This window comes from Gekko japonicus, unplaced genomic scaffold, assembly GCF_001447785.1.
Source record: "Gekko japonicus isolate JY-2015 unplaced genomic scaffold, Gekko_japonicus_V1.1 scaffold2071, whole genome shotgun sequence".
NCBI lineage: Eukaryota > Metazoa > Chordata > Lepidosauria > Squamata > Gekkonidae > Gekko > Gekko japonicus.
This window is the reverse complement of record NW_015163151.1, coordinates 188,502-208,642: the sequence shown is the minus strand read 5'-3', so window position 1 is coordinate 208,642 and position 20,141 is coordinate 188,502. Positions and strand designations below refer to the sequence as shown.

Below are 20,141 nucleotides of genomic sequence, written 5' to 3'. Positions count from 1 at the left end.
AACAAACGAAAAAGAACAGAGCGACAACCTAGATAAGGAAAAAACAGGCAAACAGTACTCGTGAGACAAGAAGTGTACCTGCTGAATAACTAGTTTGACAATGACTTTGGGAGGGACAAGATGTCCTCCTTTCCTTAGAGGAGAAGGACTCTTTACCGTAAGTGTCCAATGGTTGTTCTCCCTCTGAGGCAGAGGACATCTTGCTGGGACCTCCCAGGGCAGTGTCCTCATTTACTGGGTGGGTCATCGTCCTCTGGATCTAGAATATGTTGTAACTCACTTCCAAAAGCTGTGTCAGCTAAGTCATAGAGTACCTTAGAATACCTTAAAAAGGTGGATATTGACAACCATGTGTTTGCCTTGACTATATCTTTGACTGTGGTGTGTTCGGATAGGACTGTGTTGGTTTTGGCACTTCGAACTGAATGTATTTCAAATATTGAGCTTTGTAAGCTTCAATAACGTAGGTCTTAAGGGTACTGCTGATGTCCACATTGACATCCTCCTTCCTTCATTCAGTGGAGAGATGAAGATGAATAAGGAATCAATTTTAAGCGTACGTTTTACTTCCAGGGTCTGCTGCAGTTTCTCCTTTGAAGGGATAGGATTCAGGTAAAATGATGGAAGACAAAAGTTTTCTGAGACCTGTGGAAAGTCTAATTCGCCTTCGGTGTAAAGGCAGTGTCTGTCTTCATGACCCTTTTGTCTCTATGGAGAACTCATAATTCAGGCTGGACTAAAGAAGTGCGTAGAACCTAAAACCTCTGATGCACCTGCTATAAGAAAAATAAGAGTTTCATCCTCAGCCATTTAAGTTGAATTTCTTATATAGAATCAAATAGTGTCTGGCGAAACTGAGAGTGTGGTACACAATTTCTGAGTTAGAAACCTGCATCCTTGTGTTGGCTCATTTAGAGCAGCAACCTTGGGAAGGTTGCAAGCTTGGAGGTATCTAGATAGGCTCAAACCCTGGAACAGAGGTAACAACAGTGTCAGAGTTGTGACTTGTCATTGTAAGGGAAGAATTGTAAAGAAAGAATCCTTGAGTCCACCATCATGTCCCTCTAATAGAACGGATAGAACCCATTTAGTCTTAGTCTTCAGGTAGTCAATACCTTTTCTATAACTCTGCCTGACGGGAGTCCTCCATGAAGTATTGTAAATTAATCTAGCACGGTATCCACTGCATTTTGTCAAAAAGTCTGGACATAAAGGTCACCTCACTCAATCTCCAAGCAGTTAAACACAGCCATCCTGAATGTAGACGTCATACAGGACCTTGTTGAAGCATGTCTCGTGATACTGGGAGCATTAGTGGTGGTAGGTTCGCCCTATCCTGAGGGCTGGAGAACCATGGTCACTGAGGACAATATGATTCTAGTACTGTGGCTGCTGCCTTCTGGTCCTTGATCATCCTGACCAATTTTGGAGGAACTGCGATGGGGGGGATAGGCAAACATAAGGTCACGTGGCTACTGGGATGTTAAAGCCTCAATAGTTTCGGCCAATGGAAGAAGAAACATGGTGGAGCACCAATTCACCTGAAGGTTGTTTGGCAATGTCAGGTTTTCCTCCGCCTATGTTATGATCTTGATAGTTTCCTCGTGGTAGATGGAAATCTAGACCCTCCTTGTATATTGTTGGTTCTGATTAGTACATGTTGATCAAGTATCTGTAGGCTGATGGTAAAGGAAAGCCAGATAAGTTGTCTGAAGCTCCAGGAGGCTTGCCTCATTCCCAGACCACCAGCCCAGTACTAGTAAGCTTTCTAGCATTGTCCCTAACCAGGCAGACTGGAGACCAAGAAAGACCTTCTTCACCTCCGGGATGCAGTATTTCCTTACCTGAAGGGGACTGAGCATTCTTGTCCTTCCAGTGAGACTGATCTTTACTGTAAGGGAGCCTTGATGGAAAGGGTCCTCCTTGGTCATAACTTCTAGTTGGAAATGTCTTGGAAGCTGTTGTAGTGGTCTAGTGTATAAGCAAGTTGTGACCAGCCTGGAGTTCCTCAAACCCACTCCACATTCCTTCCCTACATAAGGGTCAGAAAAAGGTTGCACAACTCTTGCTACTATACACCATTTCTTAACGTTTAGGCCATAGAACCTGTCCCTCCCTCTGACAAGATTGAGCTAGCTTGGGCCATTCAGGTTATGGCATCAGTTGCCAAGCTCTGAGCCATAATCTTCTTCTGGCAGCTGTCTCAGATGCCATAGTTCTTGAAAGAGAGTAAGTGACCTAGGTTTGCATTTGCCATAGTGAACTGTAAGAACCCTAATGGCTCCCTCTGTCATGCAATTGTCCTGGACCGGACAATAGCCGCTCTTGAGACTATTGGGACCAGAACAGGAGCTTTAACGGTCATAGTAGAGCCTTCATAAGCTTCCTTCACGGTGAGACACCCCTCTTGTAAAAACGATGCTGGAAAGTACCATCCTCTGAGAAAAGCTCAGATGACCACAAAGCTGTTACTGGAGCATCCACTAGTGGTACCTGCAAAAATCGAGTATAAAATATGATAAAACATACAATTTCTAGTAAAACATGTAATTGCTTGTTGGCCATAGGTTTTGCCCATTCAGCCTTTAAATTTTTCTGAAAGAACTGGTGGAAGGGGAGAAATCCTCTCTGCTGTGCTATACTTAGAGAAGAATTCTTATTCCCTTGATTGGCTACTGGTCTGAGTATTAGGAGGGCATGACTGTTCTTTAGAAGGGACCTCCTGCAGCTCTAATGCTGCCATGGTCTTAGAGGGGTGTTAGTAGTTTTCAGGAATCTTATGGACTGTTCATAAATTTTTATTTTTATTTTATTATTTATATATTCAATTTATAGCCCGCCCTTCCCTGCATAATAGGGCTCAGGGCAGGTAAGACCAAGTCAACACTAAATTAAAACAGTACATTTCATCCTCCTTTTAACTGTCCCATAGAGAGTGATCTCTCTCTCTTTCGCTTTCTCTCTCTCTCTCGTAAAATTCCTTCCTAGTTGCCTTAGGGGCCAACTAGGACTCCCTGTGGAAGAAGCTGTGTTGCCCAAATCCCTTGCCTGTAGGAAGGGAGGGGGCAAGAGGAGGAGCTGGGGTGGGACGTGTGCCTTCCATCTCTACCTTGCCATAATTGGCAATCTCTTCCCGCATGGTTTGCCTATGCAAGACTAGAACCCGGGAGGAAACATCAAAGGTCTTGAGCCATGTGTCTTACTCATGAGTAGACCTGGAGACCCACTGTTGGCACTATATACAGCTGCTGCTGCAACTTAGTGCACTGAGTAGTTGCTTTGATGGCTCTCATTAGAAGCTATGTTGCTTACATAGCTTTGAAGTGGGAAGACACTCAGCAGATTCCTGGACTCTAAAGAGAGAAGGAAATCGGGAGGTAAGAAGAAGAGCCCACGTTTGCATACGTTACTGGAATGCTGAAAATCTGGCATGTTGTCTGGGTCCAACAGAGATTAGCCCATTGTTGCTTGTTTTCGAGGCCTGCAGATGTAATAGGAATCTCCATGCAGCCTCGCAGATTGATTGCCACTGTCGGCATTTGAAGTAGCCCTGGTCTTCAGCAGCCGGTTGTAACAGGTGTCCTTTTTGGTGCACGTTTTGTCACCCTCAGATTAAGGCAATCACATTGGGGTAGCCTAGGCAAGCCTGCTATAGGTCATGCTGGCTCCTCCTGTGCCCTGTCCAGCACCAGCTGTCGCCATGTCGATGTACCTTAATAGGAGCGGCCGAAGGGATCTCGCTCATTAAATGAAGAGGCGTCTAAAACGGCTGCCATTGTTGAAGACAGCCTCTATATATAACATTGTTGTTCTTCTCCAAAAAGGGTTAGAATATAGGGAAGAACAGTGAAAGAATTATAGGAAGCATATGAAGTAGTTAAGATAGAAGATATATAAGGCTGAACAAGGAATTTAGAGTTTTAGAGATGAGATAAAGGCAAATCCTGATCTAAGTTGCTCTTCCTGTTGAGGCAGGAAAAGAACTGAAGAGGGCGACTCCCACAGGCAAGAGACAGAAAGCTGAAAAATTGTTCCTGCCTCCCTGATTGGACAGTGGGAATCAGCAAGATGTCCTCTGCCTCAGACAGACAACCATTTATTAACAGATAAGGAAACAGAAATTTTTAATATAATCAGTTTTTACTATTGGACTAAAGCAGAAGTTAAAACCTCCTAGTTGTTAATGTCAGGATGACAGGAGTAGCTCTTTGTATATGAATCTGTCTATATGATGATGTTCACATAGAGCTTCTGTATGAATAGGCTTCTTTTTCATTTTGAAGAACACAGAGTGAAGCCAGTGCAGTGTATTGGCTAAAATGCTGGATTAGGATCTCTGAGATCAAGGTTCAGATTAAGCCATGAAACTCACTTGATGACTTTGAGCCTGTCACTCTCTCAGCCTGATCTAACCAACTTAGTTATTTTGGGGGAGGAGAAAAACCATGCACGCTACCTTGACCTCCTTGGAAGAAGGGCAGGATAAACATGGATGGATGGGGAAACAGTACAGGGCTAAACCCTTTGCTGCTATATAAAGAGACATGTTCTGTTTACTCACCCTGCATTCACATGTGGTGCATGGGTCTTTTTTCCAGGCTTCATTACTGGCATAAGATTTACCTTTTTCATCAGTACATTCAGTTGTACTCAGCCGTGATTCAAGTTTCTTTATCTGAAGACAGAGAAACCTTGTTTAACCATCTATTCCAAAAGAAAAGGCTGACTGCGTCCAACTTTGTTTAACCATCTATTCCAATAGCTCTGCACAGGCGCTGCTTTCTCCTGCCACTCGGTTTAAACCAGGTGGCAGGAGAAGCCAAGCCAGCCCCAGGATCAGGCTGGTAATTTTTTTTTTTTTACCAGCATTTTTCAGTTTGGGTTTATTGGACCCAATTTTTGGGGGGGATTTCCGAAAAATCCTGGATCTGTATACCATACTGGTAAAAAAAATTGCACACCCCTAGTTTCTATCATTCAAGAACTTGAAAAAGCACCTAACAGAATGGTTCCTTCAGTTTAGACTAGATTTTCTCAAATTCGAAAACAGTCTCTTGCCTAGTTTCTCCATCTTTGGAGTCATGCAGTTCTATACTACAAAAAGGACGTTCACATCATGGGTTGGATTCTGCAGATCTGTTCCTTTAATGGTGGTTTTGTCCCTCATGGCAAAGAGCCTTCCTGGATGCAAGAGCCTTTGCTGACAAGAGGGAGGGCTCCTTGCACTGGGGAAAGCACCGCTGCCAGTAGAACAGATATATGGGGCCCAATTACATATTTCTAAAAATTATCTGCATATGCAGAGGCTTGGATCAACCAAAAGCTTTATGCAGATCAAAGGGATTTCTGTTGACACTGCAGAATTTCCTCACCTGTGCCCAATCACTGCAGTTTCTCTCTCTATCTAGTACTGCTCATACGACTATTACCTTAAGCAGAAATGAGAACCAAGAAAATATTTATTTATTTATTCGATTCCGCCCTAACCCCTAAGGGTCTCTGGGTGGCTTACAGAGAGTGCTAATCACATTTACAGAATCTAACCTAGGGCCACAGATATACAGGGGTGGTGACTACCCTACCAGGCACCCTTTTTGCGGCGGATCTTCGGTTTAAAAATACCTTACTCAGTATTATTTCTCTTATATTTGATTATTGCACCTATGAGTTTTGTCAGTGAGATGGTGACATGATCCCTTGTATCTGTGCTTGGGCTTGCACATTTAGCAATTCTGTATCTTTAAGTAAAGGGGTGATTAAATTAGCCCTCAACTCGTTGAATATAAGGCACTCCATAATCATATGTTCGATGGTTTTGATTTTATCATATGAGCATCTGCATGTTCTATTAGAATATGATACTCTATCATATTTTTATTTATTTATTTATTTATTTTTATTGGAACGCCTGACGAAACAGCTTCGTTTTAACGGCTCTACAGAACTGATGGAGGTCCCGTAGAACTCTGATCTCAAGAGGGAGTTCTTTCCACAGTGTTGGCGCTGCCAGGGAGAACGCCCTGGTCCTAGTTACCGCTAACCTGGCATCTTGAGGCCTGGGGGGGCCAGACGGTTTTGCGTTCCTGATCGCAGTGCTCTTGGGGGAACATATGGGGAAAAGGTAGGCAGGCCCCAGACCATTTAAGGCTTTAAAGGTCAAAACCAGCACCTTGAAGTGAATCCTGAACGCTATTGGAAGCCAGTGCAATGACTTCAGCACAGGCTGGATGTGCTCCCACCTGGGGAGGCCCATCAGCAACCTGGCTGCCGCATTTTGCACCAGCTGCAGCTTCCGGAGTTGCCCCAAGGGCAGCCCCATGTAGAGAGCATTGCAGTAGTCTAACCTCGAGGTGACCATAGCATGGATCACTGAAGCCAGATCATTGCATTCGAGGAAGGAAACCAACTGCCTAATCAGCTGAAGATGGTAGAACGCTGCCTTGGCAGTGGCTGCTACCTGGGCCTCCATTGTCAGGGAAGCATCCAGGAGCACTCCCAAACTCATGACCCTCGGCGCTGGCACCAATGCTGCCCCACCAAAGGCCGGAAGTGGGGCCCCTAACCCCGGGCCGCTCCGATTTAGGCAAAGGACTTCCGTCTTCATCGGATTCAATTTCAGCCGACTCAGCCGAAGCCATCCCACCACGTCCTGCAACGCCTGGTCCAGATTTTCCGGGGTAGAGCCAGACTGACCACCCAACAACAGATAGAGCTGGGTGTCATCTGCATATTGATGACACGCAAGCCCGTGCCTCTGGGCAATCTGGGCAAGGGGGCGCATATAGATGTTAAATAACATTGGGGAGAGCACTGCCCCTTGGGGCACTCCACAGACTAGTGGGTGCCTTTGGGACTGCTTCTCCCCAAGTGCCACCCTTTCTCCCTGACCCTGGAGAAAGGAGACAAGCCATTGCAAGGCCAGCCCCCGAATCCCCACGTTGGCGAGGCGGTGGGCAAGCAGCTGATGATCGCCCATGTCAAATGCTGCCGACAGATCTAACAACAGCAGCTCCACCATCCCGCCCCGATCCAGATGCCTCCGGAGGTCATCTGTGAGGGTGACCAGTGCTGTCTCCGTCCTGTAACCCGGGCGGAAGCCGGACTGGAAGGGATCCAGCGTGGAAGTGTCATCCAGAAAGCTCTGCAACTGTATCACCACCACCCTCTCTATTAATTTGCCCAGACAGGGCAAATTGGAAACCGGCTGGTAGTTGGCCAATTTGGCCGGATCCAGGGATGGCTTTTTTAAGAGAGGGCGGACCATCGCTTCCTTGAGAGCCCCTGGGAATAGGCCCTCAAAGAGGAACCTGTTGATAATATCCCTAAGGGTGCCTCGAAACCCCTCGCGGCCAGCTTTAATTAGCAAGGAGGGGCACGGATCAAGGCTGCATGTGGCTGGGCGTACTGTTGTGATCAGTTTGTCAACTTCCTATAGGCTGAGAGGCCTGAAATAATCCAGAATGGGACCAGAAGACGTGCATGGGGCCTCGAGTTCACATACTGTCTCAAGTGTAGCCGAGTTCACATACTGTCTCAAGTGTGGCTTTGTCTTTGTCTGCAAAATGGCTCGCAAAAGCCTCACAGCCTATATCCCTAACATTTTGTCTGCTCTGTGGCAGGGTGGTTAAAGACCGAATCATTCTATACAATTGTGCTGGGCGCAAGTTTGCAGATGCAATCTTGGCTGCGTAGAACTCCCTCTTTGCAGCCTAGGTTGCCATCTCATATGATTTCATAAACGTTCGATAGGATGCTCTTGACGCTTCATCATGAACCCTCCGCCACTGTCTCTCTAGTTGTCTGAGCCCTCGCTTCATCAGCCTCAGCTCCTGGGTATACCAAGAAGCCAGCCTTGAGCGAGGGCGTAGAGGGCATTCTGGGAGCGATCTCGTCAATGGCCGCCGAGAGTCGGCTATGCCAGTCCTCGACAAGTTCATCTAACGAGCCGCCAGGGGGCAATGGATCCCGGAGAGCCATCTGAAGCTGCAGTGGGTCCATTTGGCTCTGTAGACAAGCCGAAATCCGCTCTCTGCCCAAACAGGGTTGGGGTAACAAGTTCACTCGAGCCCCCAGAGCATGGTGGTCTGACCATGGAACTGCCATAGCAGTAATCCAGTCCACTGTAACCCCTGCCGCAAAGATCAAATCAAGCGTGTGACCAGCCTGGTGAGTGGGGGGCGTTACATATTGGGAGAGTCCCAGCGCCGCCATGGATGATGCCAGGTCCACCGCCCGGGAGGAGGCAGCATCGTCGGCATGGACGTTGAAGTCACCCAGGACTAACAGCCTAGGGTGTTCCAACGCCCAGCCCGATACGACCTCCACCAGAGATGGCAGGCTGTCAGCCATGGCGCTGGGCAGACGGTACACTAGCCAAACAGCCAAACTCTCCCCAGCTTCCCACACAAAGCTGGCACACACAATACATGCGATCCTCACCACTGGGAGCGCCCTGAAGGAGTAAGCCTCCCAAATGAACAGAGCCACTCCCCCCCTGCCCCGAAGTCCGAGACTGGTGAAGGACCAAGAACCCAGGAGGAGCCAACTGGGAGAGAGCAACCGTCTCCCCGTCTCGTACCCACGTCTCGGTCACGCATGCCAGGTCCGCATCCTGCTCCAGCAAGAAGTCCTGCAGGACAGAGGTTTTATTATTTATGGACCTGGCATTGCACAACACCAATGTCGGAGCGGGTTTTTTTATCCTTGCCCCACTGTCTGCCACCTTTGGGATGGGACACAGGCTGGAAGGTGGCTGAGCTTCTCCATTTCTCTGCCCCCTTCCCTTCCATCTCCACCTGCTCCCACCGCTATACCTTCCCCTACCCAAGAACACTGGAATTCCCTGCCCAGCCATTACTACCCTGGTGGTCTTCATCGGCTGCACTCGGCTCGAACCACAGATTCACTCATTTAGTTGGCTGATATTCCAGTTTACTATGTGCTGCTACTATTTGATGGAAACAACCCATTTATAATTAACTGCTGACTATTCCTAATCTAGTACAATAGGGTCTATTCTAATCCCACTCTAGCAGCCTAACATTAATCGTATAACTTCTGATTGTCTCTTTTTCTATTTTTCTAATTTTGTTATATCTAATCCTACTTTCCCAGCCAGTGAGCTACATAAAGGCTGGGGATTAATGGCATATTTACTAAAGCTAATATTTTATCATGGAATAGGGCTGTTAGTACCATTAGATATTAATTGTCTCTCCTTACACAGAACCCTAAATTGTAATAATTGATGCCAACCCCTAAGTAAATCCAACCCCCAATTAATTGGACAGCTTAAACAATGCTCAATTGGAACCCTAGCTAGAACCCCCCCAATTAACTGGTACAATAACAATTAATTAGCAACAGCTAAATCCGACCCCCAATTAATTGGACAATTTTAACAATCAATTAACACCCTCTCTAAATCAGCCCCCCCCAATTAATTGGCAAAACAGCAATTAACAACTAATCGACCCCCCCCCCAATCAACTAAATCACACCAAGTTCATCAATTTAAGCAGCAAGTTACGGCAGTTATTTATATAAATTGTAGCAGCCAATCAGTCCGGGTAAAAGCCCTTCTTAGTTTTGGTTTTTGGACTGTCAATTGATAAACATATTTCAGCAGTTGCATCGGAAGGGCAATTCCCAAATGGAATGTCAAGCATATCCTTTGCGTCCTAACAGATGTACTTGTAGCACCCAACTTCCTTACACATTTTTTATTTTGCCTTATAATGTTCAATATCTTTATTATCTGTATTCTTAGTCATATCATTCATTATTCCTAGGCATTTCATTTTCTTTTCCAATAGTTGATTCCATTGGCCATAATGTTTATCTGCCTGGAGAAACCCAGGTAGAGTACATCCTCCCTCAAATTTTAAAACATTTACTTTGAAGAGAAATGCTTTAATCCTAGATTTCATTGATGATTTGCCTAGTTCCACTTTCAGTGCTATGCCTGAGACACATCTAGGAGTAGTCAATAAGAGTCAGAAAAAATCATACTGGATGGAATCCATTTCTTCAGAAGAAGCCTGAATCCAAATTTCCGCACCATACAGGAATTGGTTTAGAATCTTAGCATCAAATAGCTTTAAGGCCGATGGGACAAATTCACCTTCCAATGAGTAGAAGTATTTTACAATTGTCCTACTCTCAAGGTTGTGTTCCTTACTAGATCCAAGTGTATTTTCCATGTAAGAGATACTTCAAAGTGGATTCCCAGATATTTAAATTGATTCACCTGTTCCATAGGTTGGCCTGCTATGTCCCATTTTAAGATTTTTGCCCCTTTTCCTTTTGGTGAATACTATGACCTTGGATTTCACCACATTGATGGACAAGCCCTCATGACAGTAGTAAAGCTTGAAATTTTTTATCAGCATGTGGAGGCCCACTATTGATCTGGATAATATCACTGCATCCGCAGCATACAGAAGGATTGGAACTTTGTGCTTAGGTAAAATGTGGAAAATGACATGCTTCCTTCAGGAGACAGGGTCTGAGGTCATTTATATATAAATTGAACAACAGGGGTGCAAGTAAACACCCCTGCTTGTCTCCTTTGTCTAGGATGAAAGGCTCTGATAGCTGTCCTATCTCCCCACATCTAACCCAGGCAGAGGGATGGTTGTAGAGCTGTTGAATTAAGTACCAATAATAAATTTTTATTGGGTTTTTTTTTTAAAAAAGAGGGGGAAATGTGGGGGAAAGGGTATAAGAAAGGGAAAGGGGTACAAAAGAAAAAATGGTGTTTACAGTAGTTTCTAAATATTCTGCTACATTGTAATAATACTTCTACTTATGCAGTTTGGTAATTCTTCATATTAAATCTAGTCCCTTAAGTCCATACATTTGCAAAATATCAAGTTATTGTCTTTACATCATAAAAGTATTCTGTAACTTCCTATTAACCTAGTATATTTTACTTTCTTATCTATGGATTCTCTTAATAAAACCTCTTATATTGCTTAGTCAATCTCTACATATATATTTATAAATCCTTAACATTCTACTACTTATAATTAGCTACGCCAAAGTTTTTCTAAATGTCTAATACAAACTAATTTCCCATTTCTAATGTTGATGTTTATCTTTAAAGTTTTCTGAAATAATACATGCTTACCACTCTAAAACCTAAGCATTCTAAAAGTTATATGATCACCTTAAAAATAACAGTTCTAATACTAGAATTCAACTTCACATTTCTTATACAAATTACCATAAAATACTATTAATGTTTTTAATACAGCCATGCTAAATTCCATATAATTATTACTAATATTTATTTTTAATCACCTTTTAAAGTTTTTAAACATTTAAACTTTTCCTTGCTTTAGCCACTCCACCTTAAATTGTTCTCCCTCACCTCCCTTTTCTCTCCTTCTTTCCAGCCTTTTTTTTTCTATAATTGAGGACTGTTCTTAAATAATTTTACTTTCTTATCTATGGATTCTCTTAATAAAACCTCTTATATTGCTTAGTCAATCTCTACATATATATTTATAAATCCTTAACATTCTACTACTTATAATTAGCTACGCCAAAGTTTTTCTAAATGTCTAATACAAACTAATTTCCCATTTCTAATGTTGATGTTTATCTTTAAAGTTTTCTGAAATAATACATGCTTACCACTCTAAAACCTAAGCATTCTAAAAGTTATATGATCACCTTAAAAATAACAGTTCTAATACTAGAATTCAACTTCACATTTCTTATACAAATTACCATAAAATACTATTAATGTTTTTAATACAGCCATGCTAAATTCCATATAATTATTACTAATATTTATTTTTGAATCACCTTTTAAAGTTTTTAAACATTTAAACTTTTCCTTGCTTTAGCCACTCCACCTTAAATTGTTCTCCCTCACCTCCCTTTTCTCTCCTTCTTTCCAGCCTTTTTTTTTCTATAATTGAGGACTGTTCTTAAATAGTTTCAATATGGGAGTAAGAAACTTTACCTTTTATTAAATTCAGCTTCACCTTTCTTATAAAACTTCCATATGTGCTAATAATATTTATCTTTAAAATACATACAAATCTCACTTATATCACATACTCCACTTTTAAGTTTAGTCATATTAAATCATTTTACATGGTTTTACGCTTCTCTACAATTGAATATAAAATCATCTTGTGAAATCTATTTCTTTGTCTTAAGTTTCATATCCTTAATTCCATTTTAACTATCATTTAATTTATTATTTATTCGTTGTTGTTTTTTTATTTATATCCCATCCTCCCCGAAGGCTCAGGGTGGCTAACAAAGAGGCACATGTGCCAAAGTTAAAACAGATAAAAACAGAATAAAACAATACAGTACAAAACACTAAAATATCGTTGCTCTAGATGTCACAAAATCAGTGGTTCCAAGATGGGGGTCTGGTAAAAGTTATTAATTCCAGGCCAACAACATACCTCCTAGCAACACAATCATCCCATCTTCATCTAGGAACATCTCGCACCCCATTTAATATCCGCACAATTGATGGTCGAGGTGCGATGATGAGGGGTAACGATGGTGGAATAAAGGTGGCGGCGGCTCCTACTCAAAAGCCTGGTGGAAGAGCTCCGTCTTGCAGGCCCTGCGGAACTGCGCAAGGTCCCGCAGGGCCCATTAAGGAGGAATCCAGGAGCACACCCAAACTCCTAACCTCGGACGCTGGCACCAGAGGCGCCCCATCGAAGGTCGGGAGAGGGAGCCCCAGCCCTGAACCGATCCAACTCAGACCCAGGACTTCCGTCTTTGCCGGGTTTGGTTTCAACCAGCTCAGTCTGAGCCAACCAGCCACAGCCTGCAATGCCCAATGAAGGTCATCCGGGGTGGAGTCTGACTGGCCTCCCAACATCAGATAGAGTGGGTGTCATCTGCATATTGATGGCACCAAAGCCCACAACTCCGGGCAATCTGGGCAAGGGGGCACATATAGATGTTAAACAACATCGGGGACAGCACCACCCCCTGAGGACCCCCACACTCAAGAGGATGCCTCCGGGACTGCCAATCCCCTATCACCACCCTTTGTCCCTGACCTTGGAGAAAAGAGGCAAACCACTGAAGGGCGAGCCCCTGAATCCCCACATCGGTGAGGCGGTAGGCCAGCAACTGGTGGTCGACCATATCGACCTGTTATAGCTATTCCATCTTTAAAAGTCTCCCTCCTTCACTTTTACACTACTACTAAAATTCCAGATAATATCTTGTTTATAATATATATTTCTGTTAACATTTGGTTTTAATTTCAGATTCTCTAACATTTTAATCTCATTAAGTTCTGTTTTAAATGATACTCAGCCTACTATAGTCATTCCACCTTAAAGACTCCCCCCCTTCTTTTTTTCTCTCTTATATTCCCATCTTCTTTTCTTTTGGGGCTGTAGATTGCTTCTATAGTCTTCTGCTGTGGGGTCGAAACTCTCTCCATGCTGGCTTGTTGCGCCCAAACAAAGAATATTAAATGTATTTGGGATTCTTTCTGGGTTGTTCATTCTGGCATGTTGTGATCTTCTTTCCTTAAACAGGAATGCATCTGTGTTCTCCATTTTCACATTAAAGAGATGGTTCTCTAAGATTTTTTCCTCTTCAAAACACAACCATTTGGATCTTTTAGCTCATTTGAAGGTTAATTTAAAGGTTGTTCCAACAGACTTTCTTTTTGGTGGAATTTGTTTAAAGCCTCTTGCATATGCTCAATCCAAAAACACAGTCTATGTTGCACAGGAAGCAAAGCTGCGGCAAACATGTTGTTGAATATTTCTGTTATCTCCATTTCTATAAATCAGCTTAGGCAGACAGACAATTTAGCAAAGAGGTAGACCATATATTTGTTCCGATAATCCATCCTTCAGTTTGCAATCTAAATTATAATCCTTTTGATGTTGTTTCCTTTAGCTTGAGACCCGCTCCAGAAGTGGGGGGGGAGGAAAAACTATATGAACGCTCCCCCTCCCCTTCCTTCCTTCCTTCCTTCCTTCCTTCCTTCCTTCCTTCCTGAAGTTTTTCGCAGTCTGATTGAATTCCACAGTTCTATTTCATATACGTGCTAAGAAAAAGGATCTTACTTGTTAGATGTCTTCTTGTATTTGTATTTGCTGTAGAAAGTGATTTATTTGTAGAAATAAGCTTAGTTTCAATTCTCACAAAGTCCGGCAGACACAGCTTGGAAGCCAATATGGCAATTGCTTGGTGGGGGCATCGAGACGGACAAAAGACTCCAATACCCAGCTGCTGCTAGAATCTGGTACTTCATTGATTCTCCTGCTTCAGAGACCTCTCTCCTGAGGCCCCCCTAGGAGTTTGGATAAACCAGTTTGCCCCCCCTAGGAGTTTGGATAAACCAAACTCCCCCACACCGTGCAATTCGAGTGGCTGCTGGAGCAGGCTCTGCAGCTCCACTCGATCGTGCTGTGTTGAGGTTAAGTAAAGGAAATGTGGTTCAATGCCATATTTCTTCATCTTTTCCCATAGCCAGGGTCTAGAGACCGTATCAAACGCTGATTTTAGATCCATGAAGGAAGTTGCCAACATGCCTTCTCCAGAACTTGTGTATTTATCAACCAATGGTCAATGGTACTTGTTCCTTTTCTAAAGCCAGTCTGTTCATTTCCCAAAATGTTATTTCCTTCAACCCAAGATTCCAACTTTTCAAGAAGTATTACAGTGTAGACTTCCGGTCTGTGGCTTCAGTGATGGCGGAGGCTCTCTCCTGAACGGGGGAGGCATTCCGCGCTCCAGGGGTGTTGGAGGGATGTCACCTCAAGTGGCACCCCCAGGTGAGCCTCAGTGAGGGGCTCCAAGCCGGGGGCGCTGGAAGGGCGACCTCTTCAACGGCTTTAAGCCAGAGAATTGAGGCGCTCCTCTTTGCCCCATTCGGTCCACCCCCTGAGAGGCTCGGTTTTTACCGAGCATAGCTGAATGCCGATCGGGACAAGCAAGCGGGTCAGCGAATGAAGCATGATTAAAAGGAGTCTGTGATCAGACTGTCAAGGAACTGGAGAATGAGACGAGCGAAGAAGCTTTAAAAGTGAGTTCCGATCCCCCCCCCACCCTCAGCGGCGTCGGGAGGAATCCCAGACGTAAACAAACCGAACTGTGATTTAAAGAGACGGGGAGGGGGAGAAGACAATTAATCACTCAAGCGTGCCAGAGACTTAGCTGTTTTTTGCGGATAAACCAGCACTTGCTGAAGAAGTGTGAAAAAGCACTCTTTAGTATAAACAAAGCGGAAAATGGCCGGCGTCCGAGGGAGAGGAGTAAGAGGGGGGCGTGGTTCTCAAAGTCCGAGAGTGGAGGAAGGAGATGTTTTCTCCACACTAACAGAGCTGCTTCGGCCCATTCATGAAAGACTCGATGGCCTTAACCAATTGATTGCTGCCTCAAACCAGAGCATGGCAAAACAGCAACAGCAGATCACCGAGCTTGTGAAAAAATCGATCCAAACTGATGAAAAACTTAAAGAGACCACACATGATGCTAAAAAGCTGAAGAAAAGAGTTGGTCTGATGGAACAAAAGCAGGATCTACACGAAAGGAAGCTATTGAACCTACAAATGGACAAAGCGAATAAAACCCTTAGATTCCAAGGGGTGGCTGAGACGACAGGAGAAATTTTGAAAGATGTGGCAGCTGAGCTAATCGCTCTATCGCTCGGCATTGCAACGGCTGAAGCGCATGCAGAGATAGAAGTGACATATCGTTCTTACTCTAAATATATTAAGCAAAACAAACTGCCGGGCGAGATCGTGGTCAAATTTCTCCGACGACAGACAAGAGATGATATTCTCAAAGCAACAGCAGACAAACCCCTGCAAATGGGATCAGCAAGTATCAGGGTCCTTAAGGACGTTCCATTTGAGGTTCGACAGAAAAGAAAAGCGTACAAAGAACTCATCTCAACACTTCAGATCAACCAAATTCAATACTCCTGGCTTTTTCCAGAAGGGGTCCAATTCAAATATAGAGACAAAAGAGAAAAAATCGACTCGGTGTTAAAAGCAGAAGAATGGTTGAAGCAATTCTTCGGACAGAAAGAGGAAGAGCAGCAAGACGGAGGAGGCCAGGCAGCCGACCTGGAAGAGACGGACAGAGACCTACTTGGAGCAGAAGGAGGCACGGCCAGAGAAGCATACGACTTGCGGCTAAGAGTTGCCAAATAGCACTTATGAACTAAAAAGATTTATGGATGAACTGGAAGAAGTCTATGTGCATACTGAGAAGAAATTAGATATATACCAAAATGGACTAACTAATCTCCTAAATTCCTTGACTTAATGAAAGCATTAATTTTTATAACTAACAGCATACTGACTGTTAATGACCCTACTTCCTTGGGTTTTTAGTTATAGTGTGGGTTTTCTTTCTTTATACTGTCTGTATCCTGGGGTTTGTTATTTTAGTTTGTTATTTTTTTTCCCCTCCCCTTTTTTCTCCTTTTTTTTTCTTCTTTCTCTCTTTTCCTTTTTGTAGTCACGTAGGTGTAATAAAAAATCAATAAAGCTACCCTTCGGGGGATTAAAAAAAAAAAGAAGTATTACAGTGTAAAGTTTTCCTATAGCGGATAGCAAGCTTACAGGATGGTAATTCATCGGGTCCATCAGGTCCCTCTTTTTATAAATTGGAACAACGCCAGACTTCAGGTATATTCCCCGTCTTGTTTATTTCAGTGAAAAAAGCGGCTAAAATCTGGGTCAATTTTGAATAGTTTTGCAGGTATTAAATCGGGCCGAGGTGCCCCTTTAAATTGCAGTCTAAAAGGCCCCACAGAATTCTGTTCCTAGGATACAGGGGCCCTTTGAAACAGCATGAAGGAGGATGTCAGAGATCTCCCATGGAAAGGGGGAATTGGTGAAAATCACCCTCTTGCACATGCTGGAATTCTCTGGTGGACTGAAGCCACAGTGAATATATGCCACATACAAATTCCTAACAACCACACAAAAATGGAAATACAGCAAATGCAGTTGTGCAAACAAATAACCAGAATACGCTGTCACGCTGTACAAATCACACTTGAGACTACTGTCTTCTCATACAGTTCTACTTACAACCATTAATGATACACATAAGTATGATACACATAGCAGGAGCTCCTTTTCATATTAGGCGACACCCCCCCTAATGTAGCCAATCCTCCCAGAGCTTACAGTAGCCCCTGTAAGAAGAGCCCTGTAAGCTCTTGGAGGATTGGCTACATTAGGGGTGTGTCGCCTAATATGCAAAGGAGTTCCTGCTACGAAAAGAGCCCTGCACATAACAAATGGTTTTGCCACCATGCATAAATGACATCTACACCAGTTGAGCCTGATTCCTAGCTATTTGGAACATACCTGTAGACTTCATGTCATTTTGAATCTTGCCAGAGCTGGGTTGAGCTCCATCACTAAGAAAAGCGGCCTGATGAAGCCCTAAGAAATGGCAAAGCAACCTAGGCATGGTATCTCTGCCCTTTGGTTTGCGCTACAGCTAGTCTTGAGCTCATGCCATCTACTACATGTTTTCTTTTGGAAACTCTTCTCTGCACCATGAGCCGGTGACCACATCATTCTGAAGAGGCCTGTACTTTAAAAGGAAGACAGACTTGTACTTTCAAGGACTATTAGGTCACTATTCAACTGGTATAGATGTAACTTATGCATGGTGGCAAAACTATTTGTTATGTGTATCATTAATGGTTGTAAGTAGAACTGTATAAGAAGACAGTAGTCTTAAGTGTGATTTGTACAGCGTGACAGAGTCTTTTGGTTATTTGTTTGCACACATACAGATTCCTAACTAAGTGCAGGTCTTAGTTTTTACCTTCTTTCAAAAGGATTGATTTTAATGTTTTACTGAAACTGTAGAGGGTTCCCAGTTTGCAAGGAGCAGTGGTTAGGGGCACTTAACACTTTCCACAAACAATTTCCCTGATCATAATTAAATTAGCACCTTTTAATACTGTACTGTTTTATTGTTTTGTGATTTTATGATTAGTATATTATTTATTGTTGTTTTAAAATTTTGGAAGCCACCCTGAACCGGCTATTGCTGGGAGGGCAAGGTATAAGTTTAATAAATAAATGAATTCCCTCTTTGCCTTGTATACTCTGTAGTGATGGAAGGAAATACACAGGGAAAATGGTATGTAGTGGAAATATTCTCTTCCCTTGTTTGAATCTCTGAACAAACTGGCAGACTTTCCCAGCTGCAACTGACTGAAAAAGATCCAGTTATGGATCTGCCATGTAACATAGGCCAGCCTTAAGCCTAGCCAGAATGCTGGAAGCAGAGGTGTAAAGTATTGTTCTGCTTAAATCACATGCTCCTTTCTACTCCTGCTCCTCTAGCAGCCTTTTCAGCTCAATCTGAGAAAGAAGGAAGGAAGGAAGGAAGGAAGGAAGGAAGGAAGGACTTAAATCACATGCTCCTTTCTCCTCCTGCTCCTCTAGCAGCCTTTTCAGCTCAATCTGAGAAGGAAGGAAGGAAGGACCTCCTTCACATGCTGTATTCTCAGTTTCTTCTGGGTAGTTCAGGGACAAGGGAGACTATGTGCCTCTGAGTGCTTTGGGCAAACAGCCTCATTAACTAAAGGTTACCTCAAAGTAACTGAAACTACATAGTGTCCACCTCAATGAAATCTTGTGAAGTTAGCATAATCAAACAGTAGTGTTTATATTGTTATATTGGTGTATCACTTCAAAACATGCAAAACTAAATCTTCAAGTAGTGAATATGGTAGCAATAAACCATTTAAATACAAAGCAGAACAATGCAAAAATTATTATGAAGTGCTTAATATAATAAACACAAAACCTACCAGCTTGATAGTATTTTTTTAAAAAATTCTACTCCATGCCAACATTAAATCAAGAGTTATTTAATACTTACCTGTCTTCGGAGGTCTGTGATAGTCTTTTGCATATCTCCAACAAATTCTTTGAAGTCATTCATTACCGCTGCTTTTTTACGCTCATCAAAAGATGAAACGGTGTTATTAAAAAGTACATTCTCTCTTGCAGAACTGCAACGAGAAAAAAAGCAACATATTAAGCATTCCAGGTCTACTTAAAAATGTGGATCCAAAAAGATTTTTAGAAACCATAAGCAATACTCCCTCTAAGCTGTGGAGTCTTGTAAGCAAAGATTCTACTTTGTGAGCTACTGACTTTAAAGTTGTGAGCGAGCAATTTGGCTACTGTATAAATTAGTTTGCTCTGGAGCCATCCTTCCTGAGCGAAGAAAAAATGTGTGAGCTGGATGCTAAAAAACTGTGAGCTAGCTCACACTAACTCAGCTTAGAGAGAACGTTGAATAATGTATGTTGCCAGCACACAGGATGACCTACAAAAAACACAGCTTGGCTTGTGTTTGCCATGAAACTGGGAATTTTAAAGACAGAGTGGTTCAGTCTTGCTATGCTAGACAGCCACACAGGAGAGCCAGCATGGCGTAGTGGCTATAGTTTAGACGTTTATTATTACTATTATTTTGCTGTCAAGTCACAGCTGATTTATAATGACCCCTTAGGGTTTTTGAGGCAAGAGATGTTGAGAGCTGGTTTGTCATTGCCAGCATCTGCATCACAATCCTGGTATTCCTTGGAGGTCTCCCATCCAAATACTGGGCAAGGCTGACACTGCTTAGCGTCTGTGATCTGATGAGCTCAGGTTAGCCTGGGCTATTCAGGTGAGGGCATAGTTTAGACTAGGAACAGCAAATTCAGATCTTTCCACAGCCATGAATCTCACTGCTTTGCCTTAAGTGACCATCTCTCAAGCCTAGCTTATCTCACAGCATGGTAGTGGTTTTGAGGACAATAAAATAAAAAGGGGCAGAAAAGGTTAATTTTGTGAAAACATTCACTGTTAAATAGATAATTGATGCCTATGTCAATATTATAAGGACAATGGACTTGCTCCATAGCTGACAGGAGGTTTTTCACGATGGTAGGTAAACTGTAGAATAACATCTGGTTCTATGTCCTCATGATACATGCACACTGTGCACATCCAATCCCCAAATACATACACTTCTGTGCTACTGGAGGGGTGTAGATTTGTGCAGAATTAAGAATACCTGATAATAACACAGCTCCAAATGTGACAGGGTTCTTGAGAGGAAGGATGTTGTATATAAAGGTGTAATCTGTGAAC

The 20,141-nt window shown here is 43.1% G+C and overlaps 1 protein-coding gene across 1 annotated transcript in view; it reads right to left on the bottom strand.

The window, feature by feature from the left end:
• The window catches only part of PXDN (peroxidasin), a 185,419-nt gene that overhangs the window by 5,019 nt on the left and 160,259 nt on the right, over positions 1–20,141 (bottom strand). Inside the window, exons 21-22 of the mRNA XM_015407041.1 lie at positions 18,877–19,009; positions 4,562–4,675 (exon numbers count right to left, since the gene is read on the bottom strand). Coding sequence (XP_015262527.1) covers positions 4,562–4,675; positions 18,877–19,009 — 247 coding nt within the window. The remainder of the gene's footprint in view (positions 1–4,561; positions 4,676–18,876; positions 19,010–20,141) is intronic.